This window comes from Scyliorhinus torazame, chromosome 7 (assembly GCF_047496885.1).
Source record: "Scyliorhinus torazame isolate Kashiwa2021f chromosome 7, sScyTor2.1, whole genome shotgun sequence".
Taxonomy (NCBI): Eukaryota; Metazoa; Chordata; class Chondrichthyes; order Carcharhiniformes; family Scyliorhinidae; genus Scyliorhinus; species Scyliorhinus torazame.
The window spans coordinates 87,244,961-87,267,270 of NC_092713.1; the positions used below are offsets into that span (position 1 = coordinate 87,244,961).

Here is a 22,310-nt window from a genome sequence, read left to right on the forward strand (position 1 = left end):
TTTGGTTGTGAAAGGGGGAGAGAAAAGGGGGGAATTCTTTATTACCATTAATACAATCACAATTTTTACATGATGTTTGTATTCTCCAGGCCTTTCCAGCAACATCATTAACTAGGCAAAGGCCTTTGTGTCTGCAGGGCTCATTTAGCAAGAGACATAACTATGGATTGCGCCAGGTGCACTGACCCCACAATACTATTAGTGTATTTTGCACAATTCCTTCCACCATCACTTACCTTTGTGTTCAGAATATGCAGTGGTGCTCGTGCAATGAATAGTAACTTTCAGCCTAGGTTCCCATCAATCTCTCTTATCCCACTAGAGAAAATGAGGCCAAATAAAGCAAGCAAGGTTTTCTCACCATTTATACACCAAAAGATTGAATCCCTTAAGAAGTGATCTATTCCTATTGATTTAAGGTTTGCAAAGGAAGTGAATAGAAAATACTCAGTCCTAGCATTCTGTGGTGCAAGGTGTTGGAGCATTCCTATGAGTAAGGTAAGGCAAAGTTGCCATCGTCCCAGATGACCAAAGGCTGATTTTCGCTTTAAGGGGGAGAGCTGACTGGTGGTGATTTAGCCTGAGGATCACCACATCGCAGACGAGGGGCAAGGTTGAGATGACGGGCCTTCATTCCTGTGAGTATCCCACAAGCAAGACACTGCTTTGAGTTGTGGGCCTTAGCAAAATGTTAGTGAGTGTGCTGAACTAGCTGTTCCTCGATTCAAGGATGACATCTTATTGAGACTAAGGGTTTTTGCCAAGGGCTTTCATGTGTCAATACAGGTTAATTCTCGACCCGCAGATCTTTGATCGAGGTAGTGGGATCCCCGGTACAGAATTTGCTTCTTTTCTTCTTTGTCTTTGCTCTGCCTCATCATTAAGATATTGTGTCTCTGTGAGAGGTCATGCAGTACCTTGCTTAGAGAAGCCCTCGATGTTGTTCTTATTAAAAAGGGTTCTTTTTGAAATTGAGAATTACCTCCAGTAATGATATTTTAGTTTGATAAGTTAAGTTTCCTTTGATGCTTTTAAGTTGCAGTGCCTCAACAGGGATTTGGATTTGGGTTTATTGTCACGTGTACCAAGGTACAGTGAAAAGTATTGTTCTGCGTACAGTCCAGACAGATGGTTCCATGCGTAAAAAAGAATAGGACATACGATAAATACACAAAATAAATACATAGACATAGACATCGGGTGAAACATACAGAGTGTGTATCTCAGTAGAGAAGATGCGCGGAGAGATTAGTTCAGTCCATAAGAGGGTCATTTAGGAATCTGGTAACAGCGGGAAAGATGCTGTTTTTGAATCTGTTAGGGCGTGTTCTCAGACTTTTGTACCTCCTGCCCGATGGAAGAGGTTGGAAGAGAGAATAACCTAGGTGGGAGTGGTCTTTGATTATGCTGCCCACTTTCCCCAGGCAGCAAGAGGTGCAGACAGAGTCAATGGATGGGAGGCAGGTTCCTGTACTGGACTGGGCTGCATTCATGGCTCTCTGTAGTTTCTTACGGTCTTGGGCCGAGAGGTTGCGATATCAGGCTGTGATGCAGACAGATAGGATGCTTTCTATGGTGCAACTGTAAAAATTGGTAAGAGTCATTGTGAACAATGTGGGATGTCACCCCTCCTAAATTTGTTTATTTTATTCATCATTTGTTATATTTGGAAGAATACGGCAAAAGGGTGACATGATGGTGCAGCAGTTAGCACTGCTGCCTCATGGTGCCGATGACCCGGGTTAGATCCCGGCCCCGGGTAATTGGCCGGGTGGAGTTTGCACATTCTCCCAGTCTCTGCGTGGGTCTTGCCTCCACAACCCAAAGATGTATTGGCCACGCTAATTTGTCCATTGGAAAAAAACATTTGAAAAGAAGAGGACATCAATAGAGATTAGCTGGGACACTGGCTGTGTGTGTGAGCAGAGCTGTGAGACTAACAAAGTTAATAAACTCTCTCTGCAAAGAAAAGCTCTGTCTTCGTTTCAACTTCACCAACTGCTTGGACCCTGTTAACATACAGGGGATGGAGGGGATGACTATTTAAGGTGGTGGATGGGGTGCTGATCAAGTGGGCTGTTTGGGATAGTGTCAAGGCTTCTTGAGTGTTGTGAGCACTGCACTCATTCAGCTAAATCAAAAGTGCTTGATATTAGCCTGTGTGGCCAAAATGGGAGGTGTTGCATTACCACTTGCAAATGTATACTGGTACTGTCTCACTATATCATATAGGAAACTCTTAAGATCACAAAAGGTTACTATACCAAACCTTTTGATACTAACATTGAACTGAGATTCGAATCATAGAATTTACAGTGCAGAAGAAGGCAATTCGGCCCCTTGAGTCTGCACTAGCCCTTGAAAAGAGCACCCCACTTAAGCCCACAGCTCTACCCTACCCCCGTAACCCCACCTAACATTTTGGACACTAAGGGGCAATTTAGCATGGCCAATCCACCTAACCTGCACATCTTTGGACTGTGGGAGGAAACCGGAGCACCCGGAGGAAACCCACGCAAACACGGGGAGAAAGTGCAAGCTTCACATAGACAGTCACCTGAGACTGGAATTGAACCCGGGATCTGGAGCTGTGAAGCTGCAGTGCCAACCAGCGTGCTACCCCAAATCTTACTGATTCTGCGTCAATGTAAATGAGACCAAGTTGGCTGTTTCTCGAGGTGGCATTCGAATGAATGAAAGGAGCCAACTGTCCTCCCGTACTTCTCAGTTACTGAAACAATTCGCTGATTATGAGAAAGGTTGAAGCTCAGGGTAAGGGATTGGATATGAATGTGTGGGACTGTGCTAGTCCCAATTCCCACAGCAACATTCTGGCTCCCTGCAAGCTTTGCTGCTCAAGTGCTGGACTGAGAAATGCACCAGAATGCCAGTATTGACACACTGGTGCTTTTGTATTTGTTTAGTCTTCTGAAATAGCAAGCATGCACTGGAACATAGCTTGGGCGAGTGTTGTTCAAACTTCACTCACTCCCTGGTGCATTTAGGTGAAATGAACAGAACTGTTTAGCATGGAAATGTGAAATTGCCAATTTTACTCTGGTTGGGCAAATGCAGTGATCATCATTGGAAATATGTACATTGGATGATCGTCCTCTGGGTTAGACATTAATGTACATTGTGGGATATGGTATAAAGGCCATTATTCTGTATTTGGCCTATGCTGTACATTTGTTCTTGACATGATAGTGATAATGCCATGTTAATAATATTGTCACGGTTGCTTTAAATATTTTCTATCCTAATGTCGACATTCCATAACTTTTATCTGCATAAAGGTTCATCCAGTAATATCACAGATCAAATATGGTGCCTTCAACCTGAGTAGGAACATGCTTACTTTACAACTGAAAAGTTCTGTTCTACACCAGTGCACTTTTCCTCACGCCACACCCTCTCAATTTTACCCTCACCAGCCCTGAACAAAACAATGACGAAAGTTGTCAGGTTCAATTATGTATCACATTCCCCAAAAGGGTTTCATCCCAGGCTTAATGACGGCCACATCGACCTGCCAACACTACAGCCGAATAAACAATCTGTATGGGAAGAATGGTTAATTTATAATTCAACAAAGTGAGGTTAATAAATTAGATTTCTACATTTAGATCCAAAGTTTTTTGGGTTAATTTGTGGTATCTTTGAGGCCTGAGAGTTGGGCATAAAGCCACACGACTGGGTGAAAATATTAACAGACAGAAAATGTTAGTGATTCAGTGTTGTCTAACAGCTTGAGATTTTTGACTAGTAGCACTGAAAATGGTTCTATTGTTGTTGCAGGAAGTTGATCTCATTTGAAGACTTTAGTTGCTAATTTTGCAATAGACAAAAAAGCAATAAGTTTAACTAATTACAGCTTTATTTTATGTGCAGATCTTGAGTATTCTATCCATGGGAACATGTAAGTGTCCCATTTTGGGCCTGTGTTGGCTCTTTGACAAGACATGCATTGCGGCTGGACTTAAACTGGACAGCCCACTGAGCTGCTGTGATAACTGCTAACTTGAAAAGTTTCACAATCCCTATGCCTTAGGGTTTTTTGAAAATTCTAATGAAGGTAGCACAGCCAAGTCATTCCTGTCTGCACAGGAAGTGTATTTGTCCGTATTTTCCAACAGCGGACACTGGATGACAATTGACTGATTTCTCCCTGTCGTGGCCCCAACATGCAGTCCAGGCAAGTGCATACCCTGGAGGTTCTAGTGCTTCTTGAGGCTTTTTTCCAATCATAGGGTTTCATTGGATACCTCCCACAAAATGATGCAAGTAAAATAATTCTGACAACAAGCCTTGGGTTCTGCCATCTCCGATCAGAATATACATGGGTTGATTTCTCATTTACTCGGTAAAACCTGGATTTTTCTTTCACATACTCACCTACACAGACATTCTAAACACCTGGGTTGTTCACAATCAGATTGTCCAAATTGTAACTTCAGATCAATTGGTCTGTTCCTAGCAAATGAACTCCGCAGTTGTAAACAGGAGATTTGGTGCCAGTGTGAGCCAACATAATTATGAGTTCCATTGGAATTTAAATGGTCTAATAAATGTACACAGCCAAATTGCATCTCCCTTCTACTGAGCCAGTGGGTATTCGCTGTTTCTTCTTACTCTCTCAATTCTACCGGGTACAAGTTATCATTTTTGTCATGGGACAAAGTAAAAATGGAATTGAAAAAAATTAATTAATTTGATCACTGCCCACATCAAACCTGCCTGTTTTTCGGTTGAATTACCTTTTGGAGAATTTGCTGTTATGTCTCTCGTAATTGTGTAAAACTGACTTGCATAAGTGTTTTCATTTCTTTACATGTTTTTGAAATGTAAGATTTTAGGGTCTTGAGGTATAAAATCCTTTCAATTAAAACTTCTAGTTCCGAATTCTTAATTTCTGATACTAGGTGTGCTTGACCTAACAAGGTAGGAATAACTAGTATGTATGGATCAAGCAGAATTTATGAAGCAAGATTTTACATATACATAACATAAAGCAATGAAGATAACATGGAGGTCCCTCATCCCTCAGGTTCCTAGGGTTTCCTGAATATTGCCAGCAGACTCAATGCCTTGCTCCCTTCCATATTTGATGTTGAACTTCGTCCAGAAGAATCATACCTCAGAAGCCTTAGTAACACAGTAACAACACGGGCAGCACGGTAGCATTGTGGATAGCACAATTTCTTCACAGCTCCAGGGTCCCAGGTTCGATTCCGGCTTGGGTCACTGTCTGTGCGGAGTCTACACATCCTCCCCGTGTGTGCGTGGGTGTGCTCCGGTTTCCTCCCACAGTCCAAAGATGTGCCGGGTAGGTGGATTGGCCGTGATAAATTGCCCTTAGTGTCTAAAATTGCCCTTAGTGTTGTGTGGGGTTACTGGGTTATGGGGATAGGGTGGAGGTGTTGACCTTGGGTAGGGTGCTCTTTCCAAGAGCCGGTGCAGACTCGATGGGGCGAATGGCCTCCTTCTGCACGGTAAATTCTATGAAATCTATGAAACAAAGATTACGATTTCCACCTTTTATCCCCATTTCTCATTATTCGTCCTCTTTTATTTGGAATTAGTCCAAATTCAACCCCATGTGAGGGCAGCACGTGGCGCAGTGGTTAGCACTGGGACTATGGCGCTGAGGACCCGGGTTCGAATCCTGACCCTGGATCACTGTCCGTGTGGAGCTTGCACATTCTCCCAGTATCTGCGTGGGTTTCACCCCCACAACCCAAAGATGTGCAGGTTAGGTGGATTGGCCATGCTAAATTGCCCCTTAGTTGGGAAAAAAATAATTGGGTACTCTAAATTTAAAAAAAAGAAAACAAAAATTCAACCCCATGTGCAACTCCGAGGAGGGACTTCTCATTATTCATACTTTCCATTGCTGCTGTTCTTGCGATTGACATTGGCCTCTCCTCTCTGGTATGATGTCCTTCAGGATTGGCATCCCCCACCCTATCCTTTTCTCCTGAAAGGCAAGGATGGAAAGGATGAAGTGTAAGCTTATCAAAGCACAGGACTTGGAGATTCTGGCATGGGGCGGCACAATAGCACAGTGGTTAGCACTGCTGCCTCACAGCGCCAGAGACCTGGGTTCAATTCTGGCCTTGCATTGTCTGTGTGGAGTTTGGAAGTTCTCCCCGTATCTGCATGGGTTTCCTCCGGGTGCTCTGGTTTCCTCCCACAGTCCAAGGATGCGCTGGTTAGATGGATTGGCCATGCTAAATTGCACCTTAGTGTCCAGGAATATATGGATTAAGTTATGAGGTTACAGGAATAGGTGGGGTTGACGAAGGAGTAGACATGGTTAGAGTGCTTTTTCGAAGGGTCAGTGCAGTCTTGATGGGCTGAATGGCCTCCTTCTGCACTGTAGGGATTCTATGTCTCTCCGCCAATTTCGTCTGTTCATATGCGCATCAGTTGTTTCCATTGACCATGGACATTTTCTGCTGCCGCACTGCAGAGCTTCTGCTTTCTGTCAGCATCACAAACTAACATCTATATTCTGCAAGCATTTATATAGTTAGCACTAGTTAAACCAGTCAAAACCTGCTGATATGGTAGTCCTCATCGTGAAAAACGTATAAATGGAAATAATCTAGAGATGGATCTTGAAGATTTCAAGTGATGGATCTGTGACTATTCCCGTTGGCAGCTTGTTCCACTGTCGGATTATCCTTGGGAAGAAAGATTGTTGATGCACTGTCTCAGAAACAAATGGTCTTTGCAGTTTGTGTGGATGGTGCACCATATATCCATGAGACCAGCCATACTACATACAGCATGACCAGGCTGCACGCTTTAGAACATCCCATTCACCTTACCGTAGTGCAGAGGGTCACTGAAACACTTGTGACAGTGGGTCCAGGTTCTCTTGTTGTGTCACCTCGGCGACCTTGACCCAAGCCACCTTGGTGCCACTGGGAGGCTGCCTGATCCCTAGTAAGAACAGGACATTTTCTGTGAGCCTCGATCTGGTGTAGCAGGATCTCCAGGTCATGTTTGGTGAACTGTGGTGAAGCTCCTTCTTGGGACTCATGGCTGTTCTATGCATCGGTCACCTTGGAATAAGGTAAGAGGAGGCATGTGAGATTTAACTTGTGTATATGTGATGCCTTTCCTTGTCATGTAGTTCATGGGGTGTAAAGTTCCTGAGGGGATGCTGTTGTTCTGTGGGTGGCATTGGATAGATAGTTGTGGCTGGCAAAGATTCGATGGCCTAATCATGGCGTGGCAAGTGAGAGAGTGGCAAAACATATTCCCGGGTCACTAATGTTGTAAGGGCATGAGGGATATGGTGGAGATGTGCCATTTTGGTGCCTCTGAGGATAGGCTAGAGGATGCTCAGTTTGCTGCAACTCCTGAGGGTGAAGTGCTTTGAGATGGTTGCTGTAGGTGTAAATGTGTCTGAATTGGAGGGAGGAATGCAGCAGGTGAAGTGAACTGCTGTGGCTACTTGCAGAGCTTTATGAACTGCTGCATGCTGTTTTTTCAAAGTCAGAGGTAAGCCTCACAAGACTGGTTGCAGCGAGGAACTGATAAAATGGGGAGAGTGTTAATGTTGGCAAAAAGCAATGAGCAAATGAATAACTTAAGAGAATATAGTCAATGGAACAGCTACTCAGGACAGCAATGTCTCTGCCAACAAACAAATGCAAGTGATTAAATACAAAACAAAACAGAAAATACTGGACAATCTCAGTAGGTCTGACAGCATCTGTGGAGAGAGAAGGGAGCTAATGTTTTGAGTCTGGACGACTCTTTGTCAAAAGCCTCCCTGCCCCCACAAGCCACGGAAAATATCCTTCCTGCATCTACCCTGTCGAGCTCTGTAAAAATGGTGTATGTTGGAATGAGATTATTTCTAGAGTTTGCAAGAATGAGAGGTAAAGTTCCACTCAATTTAGTCTTCCCTCAATAGGACAATCCCTCCATCCCAGGATTTAATTATGAAGCTTTCTTGCGCTCCTTCTATGGCGATCCTATCTTGGGTAAGGAGGCCAAAACTGCAGGCAAAACTCCAGTCTCACCAAAGGGCTGTAGGATTGCAGTAAGGCATCTTTACTCCTGCACTTAAAACCTCTTGTAATAAAGGCCAGTATACAATTTGCTGCCTTAATTGCTTGCTATACCTGATGTTAGTTTTCAGTGACGAATGAACAAGGACCTCCAAGGTGAACAGTCAACGCTTCCCAGCCTCCTCCGATTTAAGGAGTATTCTGTATTTCTGTTTTTCCTGCCTAAGTAGATACCCTGGCATTTCTCCACATGATATTCCACCTGCCAACTTTTCGCCTACTCGCTTAGTCTCCCAAATTCCTTTGAAGCATCTTTGCATCCCCCTCACTACTCACACTTCCATCTAGTTTTGTGTTATCTGCAAACTTGGAAATATTACATTTCATCCCAACCCAGAATCATTGATATAGATTGTGAATAGCTGGGGCTCAAGCACTGATCCTTGTACCACATTTGCCACAGCCTACCAATCTGAAAATGACCCATTCCTACCGCCTGATTTGTCAGTTAGCCAGTTTTCAATTCATGCAGTATTTTCCCACCCTATCCCATGTGCTTTAATTTTATTTACTAACCTCTGCTTGTGACCTTATCAAAAACTTCCTGAAAACCTAATTATATCACATCCACTGGTCCCCCCCTTATCTACACTTATAAAAACGCAAACAGGTTCCTTTCATATTCTGCCTAATCTTATCATTATTTTCTAAATGTCCTGTTGTCACATCTTTTATAGATTCTGGAATTTTTCCTACTACTGATGTCAGGCTAACAGGTCTGTATTCCCCAATTTCTCTCTTCCCTCCCCCCCTGCCCCTTCTTAAATAGTGCAATTACATTTGCCACCTCCCAATCTGCAAGAACCCTTCCAAAATCAATAGAATTTTGAAAGATGTCCATCAATGAGGTTGCCAACTCATGACAGAAATAGGATAAAAGTAAAATGTTGCACATGCTGAAAATCTGAAATAAAAAGAGAGAATGCTCAGTTCGATAGACAGCTGGTGTGTGATGCAGAGCGAAGCCAGCAATGCGGGTTCAATTCCCGTACCGTCTGAGGTTATTCATGAAGGTCCCAGCTTCTCAACCTTGGCCCACGCCTGATCTTCAGGTTAAATCACCACCAGCCAGCTCTCTCCCTCAAAGGGGATAGCAGCCTATGGTAATCTGGGACTATGGTGACTTTATTGGGGCAGCACGGTAGCACAAGTGGCTAGCACTGTGGCTTCACAGCGCCAGGTCCCAGGTTTGATTCCCCTCTGGGTCACTGTCTGTGTGGAGTCTGCACGTTCTCCCCGTGTCTGCGTGGGTTTCCTCCGGGTCTGAGGTCTTTCAACTTCTTCCTTGATTGGAGGCCCGGACAATCTGCAACTTTCTTTGCTTTTCCGAACTTATTCTGTCTCTCAATTTCTCCTTTAACTTGACTCACATCTTGCAAATAAAAGGTGTGGTCAAGGGTACCATTTTGGTCCCTGTTATGTCGCTCTTTGTGGGTTATGTGGAACACTCCTTGTTCCTGTTGTACTTCGGGAGGCATGGTGGCCCAGTGGTTAGCACTGCTGACTCACAGCTCCAGGGACCCAGGTCTGTATGGAGTCTGCACATTCTCCCCGTGTCTGCAAGCGTTTTCTCCAGGTGCTTCGGTTTCCTCCCACAGTCCATAGATGTGCAGGTTAGGTGGATTGGCCATGATGAATTGCCACTTAGTGTCCAAAAGGTTAGGTGGGGTTACTAGGTTACAGGGATAAGGTGGAGGCGTGGGCTTAAGTAGCGTGCTCTTTCCACGGGCAAATGATGAGGGGGATGGGGAGGTAATGCAAGATTGTGGGGCGTCAGCAGCTGAAATCATAGTTGCCAATGGAGGCCAGAATTGAAGTAGTGCAAATATCTGAGGGTTGTATGACCAAACTAGGTTACAGTGCTATGAATATAACGTTTATAAGATTGTTACATTTTGAGATTGTTTTTAATTTTGGGTATGTTGGAAAAAATGAAATGCGAGGTGAGTCATCTAACCTGTTCTGAATTCTGCCGAACAAGCCTGAGTGGCCTTTTTGTTAAAGGGAGGCCCAGGTTGCTATACTGGAAATAAGGTGCAAGATATTTATATCTGTAAACAATGAGCCAAGTAACCATGATGACAATGGATACTCATAGATAATCATAGAATTTACAGCGCAGAAGGAGGCCATTCGGCCCATCAAGTCTGCAACAGCCCTTGGAAAGAGCACCCATACCTCCGCCCTATCCCCACACCTCCACCCTATCCCCATAACCCCACCTAACCTTTTTTGGACACCAAGGGCAATTTAGCATAGCCAGTCCACCTAATCTGCACATCTTTGGACTGTGGGAGGAAACCGGAGCATCCGGAGGAAACCCACGCAAACACGGGGAGAGCGTGCAGACTCCGCACAGACAGTGACCCAAGCCAGGAATTTAACCTGGGACCCTGGAGCTGTGAAGCAACTGTGCTAACCACTGTGCTACCGTGCTGCCCTGTTAGCCCCAGGGAGGTGTCAGGAATGTCAGGCTTTAAGTGCCAGTTTTCTTTAAACTGTCTATTTTGTTCTAGGATAGAATGGAGTTGGTGTCTAGAAGATAGCTAATTAGCATTTCTACCTGGATACAAGGTCATTCACATTGCCATGGAGATGGAGCACAAAATGTTGTCAATGTATTTACATAAAGGGAATGAGTATTAACATATTGGCTGAGATTTTGTCAGATTGGTGGGGAAGCCCTGTCAGTTGCATAGTGGAGGACCGACAGAATCAAGTGGCACTTATGTGGCTACCGTTGGCTCACCCCGTGATTTGAGGTCTCCAGTGGCATCAGTCTATTTTGGCCAATCAGAGGCCAGCCACCCTCACGCTGCCAGCGTCAGCGAGAGTCGAGGCTGGCAGCAATGCATTCATCAGAGACCAAGGATCACCTTGGGATCCCAGACCAAAGGCGAGTGAAGGCAAGAAGGGGATCACAAGGTTGTGGGATTGCAGGGGTGTAACCTGCAGTGCACACCATCCTGCCTGATGCTGGGTACCTCGAACAGGCGCAAAGTAACTGATAGCAAGGGACTCCCAGGAGGCTGCTGGCAAACCCAATAGGGTTTACTGGGTAGCCTTTCAAGGCTGTGGGAAAGCTGTGCAGCCGTCAATAAATTGTGGGGGATCAAGGGTTAATGGGTGTTAACTACTCGAAATCCCGCCGATGGCGGCTGGGAATCCTGCATCAGCCACTTCTGCCTTCCATATTAATGGGTGGTGGTTTTGCCACTGCCGCGAGACTTGCTTGGGGCCTCTCCCATGATGAAGTGGGCTCAGCGGCCATGTATCCCGCCATGACGGCTGCATTAAATTCAGTCCACTTTGTCAACTAGTTAGTTGGAGGGAGAAGTCTGTCGACACGGCAAACAGAACTCATGGCCTGAACTCATGAAGCTCCTGTTAAAAGTAAGAGAGTTTTTCTAGCAAAGTGCAGTGAGTGGAGGAGAGTTAGATAATACAAATTATTTGCATAAAGTTAATCACAGTCAGTAGTTGGTAAGAAATTTCCCCATTGTCTGGGGACTTGTTATGTCACTGTACAGAACCTTGTATAAATATGAAAAAAAAATGAAAATCGCTTATTGTCACAAGTAGGCTTCAAATGAAGTTGCTGTGAAAAGCCCCTAGTTGCCGCATTCCGGCACCTGTTCGGGGAGGCTGGTACGGGAATTGAACTGTGCTGCTGGCCTGCCTTGGTCTGCTTTAAAAGCCAGCTATTTAGCCCTGTGCTAAACCAGTCCCTTGGGTATCATCCCTTGTCTGAAGAAATGGATTGAGAATTCACTCAGTTTGGTCAGAGTGTTTTGAAGAAATCTCATTCTTTACAGCATGAGGCATGTTCAATGCTTGGAAATTCTACAAACAGCACGTGATCAGAATGCACAGCCGCAATTGAAAACCCTCTCTAGCTGTTGAGTTTATAAAGTGTCCAGTTGAAGCTTAGACTTCTTAGATAGGCTGAGGCTTTGAAGTAAATGCTTTAGTGAAAGAATTACAAGTCATGGAAACCAATCATTGGGTAAATCTAACCATTGTGAAATATGTCATTTTTACATTTAATGATATGAAACCTTATCTTGGAATCGTTATTTTCAATTATAGTGGAAAAACGGGCAGATGATTTTATTCGGAAATCAATTTAACTGATTGTGGTTAAATGGAAGCAGTGCTACCTGGTGTTCGAGTTTGTAGTTACATGGTTGAGAAAGATGTAGAACTTAATTTTTTCTTGTGAATTTTAGATTCATCAAAGGGAACAAAGTAATTGTAAGTGTTCATATTTTAACTCTGAAATTCTTAATGGAAATGTTTGCAAAGCAGGTAGACATCCTCTACAGGGATGGTGCAGGAGGGAGAGTTTCAGATTTTTGGATAATTGGGGCTCATTCTGGGGTCGGTGGGACCTCTACAAACGGGATGGTCTACACCTGGACCAGAGGGGTACCAATATCCTGGGGGGGAAATTTGCTAATGCTCTTCGGGAGGGTTTAAACTAGTTCAACAGGGGCTTGGGAACCTGAATTGTAGCTCCAGTATACAGGAGGTTGAGAGTAGTGAGGTCATGAGTAAGGTTTTAAAGTTGCAGGAGTGTACCGGCAGGCAGGAAGGTGGTTTAAAGTGTGTCTTCTTCAATGCCAGGAGCATCTGGAATAAGGTGGGTGAACTTGCGGCATGGGTTGGTACCTGGGACTTCGATGTTGTGGCCATTTCGGAGACATGGATAGAGCAGGGACAGGAATGGTTGTTGGAGGTGCCGGGGTTTAGATATCTCAGTAAGCTCAGGTAAGGTGGTAAAAGAGGGGGAGGGGTGGCATTGTTAGTCAAGGATAGTATTACGGTGGCAGAAAGGACATTTGATGAGGACTCGTTGATTGAGGTACTATGGGCTGAGGTTAGAAACAGGAAAGGAGAGGTCACCCTGTTAGGGGTTTTCTATAGGCCTCCGAAAAGTTCCAGAGATGTAGAGGAAAGGATTGCAAAGATGATTCTGGATAGGAGCGAAAGCAACAGGGTAGTTGTTATGGGGGACTTTAACTTTCCAAATATTGACTGGAAACGCTATAGTTCGAGTACTTTAGATGGGTCCTTTTTTGTCCCATATGTGCAGGAGGGTTTCCTGACACAGTATGTAGATAGGCCAACGAGAGGCGAGGCCGTATTGGATTTGCTACTGGGTAATGAACCAGGACAGGTGTTAGATTTGGAGGTAGGTGAGCACTTTGGTGATAGTGACCACAATTCGATTACGTTTACTTTAGTGATGGAAAGGGATAGGTATATACCGCAGGGCAAGTGTTATATCTGGGGGAAGGCAATTATGATGCGATGAGGCAAGACTTAGGATGCATCAGATGGAGAGGAAAACTGCAGGGGATGGGCACAATGGAAATGTGGAGCTTGTTTAAGGAACAGCTACTGCGTGTCCTTGATAGGTATGTACCTGTCAGGCAGGGAGGAAGTGGTCGAGCAAGGGAACCGTGGTTTACTAAGGCAGTCGAAACACTTGTCAAGAGGAAGAAGGAGGCTTATGTAAAGATGAGACATGAAGGTTCAGTAAGGGCGCTCGAGAGTTACAAGGTAGCTAGGAAGGACCTAAAGAGAGAGCTAAGAAGAGCCAGGAGGGGACAGGAGAAGTCTTTGGCAGGTAGGATCAAGGGTAACCCTAAAGCATTCTATAGATATGTCAGGAATAAAAGAATGACTTGGGTAAGATTAGGGCCAGTCAAGGACAGTAGTGGGAAGTTGTGCTTGGAGTCCGAGGAGATAGGAGAGGTGCTAAATGAATATTTTTCGTCAGTATTCACACAGGAAAAAGACAATGTTGTCGAGGAGAATACTGAGATTCAGGCTACTAGACTAGAAGGGCTTGAGGTTCATAAGGAGGAGTTAACAATTCTGGAAAGAGTGAAAATAAATAAGTCCCCTGGGCCGGGTGGGATTTATCCTAGGATTCTCTGGGAAGCTAGGGAGGAGATTGCTGAGCCTTTGGCTTTGATCTTTAAGTCACCTTTGTCAACAGGAATAGTGCCAGAAGACTGGAAGATAGCAAATGTTGTCCCCTTGTTCAAGATGGGGAGTAGAGACAACCCCGGTAACTATAGACCAGTGAGCCTTACTTCTGTTGTGGGCAAAATTTTGGAAAGGTTTATAAGAGATAGGGTGTATAACCATCTGGAAAGGAATAATTTGATTAGACATAGTCAACACGGTTTTGTGAAGGGTAGGTCGTGCCTCACAAATCTTATTGAGTTCTTTGAGAAGGTGACCAAACAGGTGGATGAGAGTAAAGCAGTTGATGTGGTGTATATGGATTTCAGTAAAGCGTTTGATAAGGTTCTCCACGGTAGGCTACTGCATAAAATACGGAAGCATGGGATTCAAGGAGATTTAGCAGTTTGGATCCGAAATTGGCTAGCTGGAAGAAGACAAAGGGTGGTGGTTGATGGGAAGTGTTCACACTGGAGTCCAGTTACTAGTGGTGTACCACAAGGATCTGTTTTGGGGCCACTGCTGTTTGTCATTTTTATAAATGACCTGGAGGAGGGCGTAGAAGGATGGGTGAGTAAAGATGACACCAAAGTCGGTGGAGTTGTGGACAGTGCGGAATGATGTTACAAGTTACAGAGGGACATAGATAAGCTGCAGCGCTGGGCTGAGAGGTGGCAAATGGAGTTTAATGCAGAAAAGTGTGAGGTGATTCATTTTGGAAGGAATAACAGGAAGACAGAGTACTGGGCTAATGGTAAGATTCTTGGCAGTGTGGATGAGCAGAGAGATCTCGGTATCCATGTACATAGATCCCTGAAAGTTGCCACTCAGGTTGAGAGGGTTGTTAAGAAGGCGTACGGTGTGTTAGCTTTTATTGGTAGAGGGATTGAGTTTCGGAGCCATGAGGTCATGGTGCAGCTGTACAAAACTCTGGTGCGGCCGCATTTGGAGTATTGCGTGCAATTCTGGTCGCCGCATTATAGGAAGGATGTGTAAGCATTGGAAAGGGTGCAGAGGAGATTTACCAGAATGTTTCCTGGTATGGAAGGAAGATCTTATGAGGAAAGGCTGAGGGACTTGAGGCTGTTTTCGTTAGAGAGAAGAAGGTTAAGAGGTGACTTAATTGAGGCATACAAGATGATCAGAGGATTGGATAGGGTGGACAGTGAGAGCCTTTTTCCTTGGATGGTGATGTCCAGCACGAGGGGACATAGCTTTAAATTGAGAGGAGATAGATCTAAGACAGATGTCAGAGGTAGGTTCTTTACTCAGAGAGTAGTAAGGGTGTGGAATGCCCTGCCTGCAACAGTAGTGGACTCGCCAACACTAAGGGTATTCAAATGGTCATTGGATAGACATATGGATGATAAGGGAATAGTGTAGATGGGCTTTAGAGTGGCTTCACAGGTCGGCGCAACATCGAGGGCCGAAGGGCCTGTACTGCGCTGTAATGTTCTATGTTCTATTCTACCCAACCACAGATAGCCATCTTTTCCATGCCTGAACTGGCAATGCTTAATCTTTACATTTCTAGTTCTTAAAGCTCTCATGGAAGCTCTAATTTTAATATACCCTGAATAAAAGTCCTGATGAAATGCATGACATAAGCTGCTCTATTTAAAAGTTGTTATTGCATTTTGTTTTAATTACGTTATTTTCATTTTCAGAAGACAAAATATCCAACCAGTTCCAACCAGCGCTGTAACCAGCGTCAATGGGTTCAAAGCTCAAACGGTGTTTAGAGAAATTGAGAAAAAACTTCAGGAGGTGAGTCCAATGTTTTGACTCCTAAAATCTGATCTCCAGCCACAATTGATGAGATGAAAATTCTTTCTGCTGACTGCAGTCCTAAGTGAATTGGCTCTTAGTATTTTGGACCCCGTTCCCTAGTCGGTGTGAGTCCACAGCATAAAACAGACCGACACGAAGGAAGAAAAATGTTGCACTGGTACAGCACAGAACACTTTACTGGGTTCAGGGCTGTGACACATTTTTGGGGTTGAGTAGATGGATTGCCTCCTCTCTGCTACATTTCATCCTCGCAAAAGTACATTGAAGTTAGAAACGTAGCATGCAGAACTTTGAGGATATATCACTGACTGAGCTAATTTACTGAGAAGCTATTGGAAACATAAAGCCATACCTGGAACCAACTCTTTGAAAGAGCTAGCCAATTGGTCCTATTCCCTGTATTTTCTCCATAAGACCATAAGACATAGGAGCGGAAGTAAGGCCATTCGACCCATCGAGTCCACTCCACCATTCAATCATGGCTGATTTCAACTCCATTTACCCGCTCTCTCTCCATAGCCCTTAATTCCTCGAGAAATCAAGAATTTATCAACTTCTGTCTTAAAGACACTCAACGTCCCAGCCTCCACCGCCCTCTGTGGCAATGAATTCCACAGACCCACCACTCTCTGGCTGAAGAAATTTCTCCTTATCTCTGTTCTAAAATGACTCCCTTTTATTCTAAGGCTGTGCTCCCGGGACCTAGTCTCCCCTGCTAATGGAAACAACTTCCCTACATCCACCCTATCTAAGCCATTCATTATCTTGTAAGTTTCTATTAGATCTCCCCTCAACCTCCAAAACTCCAATGAATATAATCCCAGGATCCTCAGATGTTCATCTATGTTAGGCCTACCATCCCTGGGATCATCCGTGTGAATCTCCGCTGGACCCGCTCCAGTGCCAGTATGTCCTTCCTGAGGTGTGGGGCCCAAAATTGCTCACAGTATTCTAAATGGGGCCTAACTAATGCTTTATAAAGCTTCAGAAGTACATCCCTGCTTTTATATTCCAAGCCTCTTGAGATGAATGACAACATTGCATTTGCTTTCTTAATTACGGACTCAACCTGCAAGTTTACCTTTAGAGAATCCTGGACTAGGACTCCCAAGTCCCTTTGCACTTCAGCATTATGAATTTTGTCGCCGTTTAGAAAATAGTCCACGCCTCTATTCTTTTTACAAAGTGCAAGACCTCGCACTTGCCCACGTTGAATTTCATCAGCCATTTCTTGGGCCACTCTCCTAAACTGTCTAAATCTTTTTGCAGCCTCCCCACCTCCTCCATACTACCTGCCCCTATCTTTGTACTATCGGCAAACTTAGCCAGAATGCCCCCAGTCCCGTCATCTAGATCGTTAATATATAAGGAGAACAGCTGTGGCCCCAACACTGAACCCTGCGGGACACCACTCGTCACCAGTTGCCATTCCGAAAAAGAACCTTTTATCCCAACTCTCTGCCTTCTGCCTGACAGCCAATCGTCAATCCATGTTAGTACCTTGCCTCGAATACCATGGGCCCGTATTTTACTCAGCAGTCTCCCGTGAGGCACCTTATCAAAGGCCTTTTGGAAGTCAAGATAGATAACATCCATTGGCTCTCCTTGGTCTAACCTATTTGTTATCTCTTCAAAGAACTCTAACAGGTTTGTCAGGCACCACCTCCCCTTACTAAATCCATGCTGACTTGTCCTAATCCGACCCTGCACTTCCAAGAATTTAGAAATCTCATCCTTAACAATGGATTCTAGAATCTTGCCAACAACCGAGGTTAGGCTAATTGGCCTATAATTTTCCATCTTTTTCCTTGTTCCCTTCTTGAACAGGGGGGTTACAACAGCGATTTTCCAATCCTCTGGGACTTTCCCTGACTCCAGTGACTTTTGAAAGATCATAACTAACGCCACTATTTCTTCAGCTATCTCCTTTAGAACTCTAGGATGTAGCCCATCTGGGCCCGGAGATTTATCAATTTTTAGACCTTTTAGTTTCTCTAGCACTTTCTCCTTTGTGATGGCTACCATATTCAACTCTGCCCCCTGACTCTCCGGAATTGTTGGGATATTACTCATGTATTCTACTGTGAAGACTGACGCAAAGTACTTATTTAGTTCCTCAGCTATTTCCTTGTCTCCCATCACAAAATTACCAGCGTCATTTTGGAGCGGCCCAATGTCAACATTTGCCTCCCGTTTGTTTTTAATGTATTCAAATAAACTTTTACTATCATTCCTAATGTTACTGGCTAGCCTACCTTCATATTTGATCCTCTCTTTCCTTATTTCTCTCTTTGTTATCCTCTGTTTGTTTTTGTAGCCTTCCCAATCTTCTGACTTCCCACTACTCTTTGCCACATTATAGGCTTTCTCTTTTGCTTTGATGCATTCCCTAACTTCCTTTGTCAGCCAAGGCTGCCTAATCCCCCCTCTGATAACCTTTCTTTTCTTTGGGATGAACCTCTGTACTGTGTCCTCAATTACTCCCAGAAACTCCTGCCATTGCTGTTCTACTGTCTTTCCCACTAGGCTCTGCTCCCAGTCGATTTTCGTCAGTTCCTCCCTCATGCCCCTGTAGTTACCTTTATTTAACTGTAACACCTTTACATCTGATTCTACCTTCTTTCTTTCAAATTGGAGATTGAATTCTACCATATTATGATCACTGCCTCCTAAGTGCTCCCTTACTTTAAGATCTTTAATCAAGTCTGGCTCATTACATAACACTAAGTCCAGAATGGCCTGTTCCCTCGTGGGCTCCATCACAAGCTGTTCCAAAAAGCCCTCCTGTAAACATTCAATGAATTCCCTTTCCTTGGGTCCACTGGCAGCATTATTTACCCAGTCCACCTGCATATTGAAGTCCCCCACGATCACTGTGACCTTGCCTTTCTGACGTGCACTTTCTATTTCGTGGTGCATTTTGTGCCCCCGGTCCTGACCACTGTTAGGAGGCCTGTACATAACTCCCATTATGGTTTTTTTGCCTTTGTGGTTCCTCAACTCTACCCACACAGACTCCACATCATCTGACCCTATGTCGTTTAGTGCTATTGATTTAATTTCATTCCTAATTAACAAGGCAACCCCGCCCCCTCTGCCCACCTCTCTGTCTTTTCGATAGGTTGTGAATCCCTGGATGTTTAAATGCCAGTCCTGAACCCCCTGCTATCATGTCTCTGTGATGCCTACCACATCATACCTGCCAGTCACAATCTGGGCCACAAGCTCATCTACCTTGTTCCGTACACTGCGTGCATTTAAATATAGCACCTTTAATTCTCTATTGACCGTCCCTTTTTGTTTTCTTAGTGTGGTGGACCTTGGTTTACTGAGCCTTTCCATACACTGTGTCATATTTTGTGGGATGGGGACAATCGTAACCACTCTTGAGTTTTGTCTGTTCGTGTTTTTTTGTATTCCTAAGCAGCTACGCTCCCCACTGATTACTTCACCTCTTGGTTCCCTGACTTTCCCTTTCCCCCCAATCTTTAGTTTAAAGTCCTATTGACCACCCTATTTACTCTTTTCGCCAGAACACTGGTCCCAGCTCGGTTCAGGTGGAGACCATCCCAACGGTATAGGTCCCCCCGTCCCAAAACTGATGCCAGTGTCCCATGAAAAGGAACCCCTCATTCCCACACCACTCTTTCAGCCACGTGTTAACTTCCCTTATTCTTGCCTCCCTCTGCCAATTTGCACGTGGCTCGGGCAGTAATCCGGAGATTATGACCCTTGAGGAGCTGTTTTTTTATTTGAATCCTAGCTCTTTATAATCTCTAAACAGGTCCTCTTTCCTAGACTTGCCTAGACATAGCCCTAACAAACATAGTATTTGTTTTCTTTTTCAATATATGTCCTCTTCCCTTTTGAAACTGTTTATTATTGAATCTGCTTGCACCATCCTTTCAATTAGTGCATTCCAGATCTTCATAACTCACTGCATATATTTTATCATAGACTCATCATAGAATTATCATAGAATTTACAGTGCAGACCCTTGGAAAGAGCCACACTTCGATCCTATCTCCGTAACCCAGTAACCCCACCTAACCTTTTTTTGGACACTAAAGGCAATTTATCATTGCCAGTCCACCTAACCTGCACATCTTTGGACTATGGGAGGAAACTGGAGCACCCGGAGGAAACCCACCCAAATACGGGGAAAATGTGCAGACTCCGCACAGACAGTGACCCAAGCGGGAATCGAACCCGGGGACCCTGGTGCTGTGAAGCAACAGTACTAGCCACTGTGCTACCGGTGCCTGGTTCTTTTGCCAAATTATCTTAAATGTGGTTCAACTGGTTAAGACCCTCTTTCCAGTTGAAAATGTTTCTCCTGCTCTGCTGCACCAAACCCTTTATGTTTTTGAACAACTCTCCTAACTATTCACTAAAACAAAAACAAAATACTGCGGATGCTGGAAATCTGAAATAAAATACTGAAAGGAAATACTGGAAAAACTCGGTGGACAGAATTCTTCGTAGCCCGATGCCGAAATCGGGATTGGTGATCGGGCGGAGGATAACTTCCACGCAATCCACGGGTGGTTCATGCAGCGCTGGTGCTAGCCCCTCACTGGTACCGGAATCGCACCGATTTTCATGATCCACCCACGGATTCTCCATTGGCGCCAGCACTTAGCTGCTGGAACGGAGAATTCCGCCCACTCAGTCTGACAGCATCTGTGGAGAGATAAACAGAGTTAACATTTTGAGTCCAATACATCTTCTTTGGAACTTTCTAAGACTCATGTTGGACTCAAAATATTAACTCTGTTTCCCTCTCCACAGGTTCTACCAAACCTCTGTTGAGTTTTTCCAGCATTGTCTGTTTTTATATCTTAAGGCTCTTAGACTATCAAAGCTTCATTAGTTTCTCCGTATAACTGAAGTCCAGGTTAATAATATATATCAGGAAGAATTCTCATCCTAATGCTAACCCTTTGGGGTCACCCCTTCTTTACAGGGGTAGTCAGGAAAGTAGAGTTGAGGCCACAATCAGATCAACCATGATCTTATCAAATGGTGGAGCAGGCTATAGGGGTTGAATGGCCTACTCCTGCTCCTAATTTGTCTGTTCATATGTATGTTCGTGCATATCCAGTCTGTCAGATAGTTGCTACTTTGCATCATTTCCAGTTCTTGCTATGTTATTGCATTTGTGTACTTGTGTGTAAAATATATAAATAATTCCTGCTGTAGCACATGATGTGTGCTGTGGAATTTACATAAATGCACAGAATGTCTATGATGCAGATTGCTCCAGTTTCATTTATCAGTTTACAGACTTTCCTACTAAACAACAGCTTATTCCTTCCCTTGCAATTTTCTGATGCATGGCACAGAATACGTCGCGATAAATCCAGAAAGTTAATCTGGGAAAATTTGCTTTTTTACACGAGCAACAATTCTTACAACTGACAGACTGTCATACAAAAGTCAAGAAATCAGTGGCAACTTGTTAAAATTTAAACATTTGTTAGCAGCACAGTGAACGAAGAATGCAGTGATAGGGACTTTGGTGCTGATCTAAAGCAGATGCTTGCTCATGTGAGATGTATTGGTTTGACAGTTCGTTGCTGGTGCTGTGCAATTGGGTCAGACCTGGATTTTTTTCTCTGGCTCCTGTCTGCACTTATATGGGAAGGTTTTGTCTGTTTTGGAATCAGTTTAAAGCATTTAGTAAATTGATGTGAAACAGCTTACTTGAATATGTGTGTGTGTATTATATATATATATATTATTAACACCAGTTGACCTTGCATGCGTGCTTCTACCATATGTCTTACAGTTTGCACTAGATCCAGATATTTTAAGTAGTACTGATTGTCAGTATTAACTCTTGCAAACTTTCTTGTTGGCCTAAGATGAACAAATGAAACACTTAATTATAAAGGCAATGCAGTTTAGTTTCATCTGTTCATGTTGCCTTTTGTAAGAAACATAAATACAGCCTTACTGACTGGAATTTGAATAATGATGTGCAATAATCACATTCATGTCACACCTTTAATGGAATAAAACATCCCAAGCTGCTTCTCGGGACATATAAAACAAAATGTGACACTGAGCCACATAAGATATAAGGTCAGATGACCAAAAGCTCGTTCAAGCGGTAGATTTTCATTTTTGACGAATGTCTTAAAGTAGTAAAGAGGTGTGGGGAGATGGAGAGGGGTATTCCAGAGTTTAGATCCCAGGCACCTGAAGGCGTGTCCGCCGGTGGTGGAGTGATTAAAATCGAGCGTGCTCAAGGGGCTAGAATTAGGGGAACGCAGATATCTCTGGGAAGATATGGGCCAACATCATTAACCAGTAACAAGTGAATTTGTTACATGATGAACTTTGGCTAGATTTATATATGTCTTCCACAGGTCCCAAATTCTTCACAGCCAATTAAGCACTTTTCCAGTGTTGCCTCTGTTATAATGTAGGAGACATGGCAGTCATTTTCCA

The 22,310-nt window shown here is 44.0% G+C and overlaps 1 protein-coding gene across 1 annotated transcript in view; it reads left to right on the forward strand.

Moving 5' to 3' along the window:
* Positions 1–22,310, forward strand: part of scp2a (sterol carrier protein 2a) — a 123,733-nt gene that overhangs the window by 62,068 nt on the left and 39,355 nt on the right. Inside the window, exon 13 of the mRNA XM_072511016.1 lies at positions 15,731–15,830. Within this exon, the coding sequence (XP_072367117.1) occupies positions 15,731–15,830 (100 nt within the window). The remainder of the gene's footprint in view (positions 1–15,730; positions 15,831–22,310) is intronic.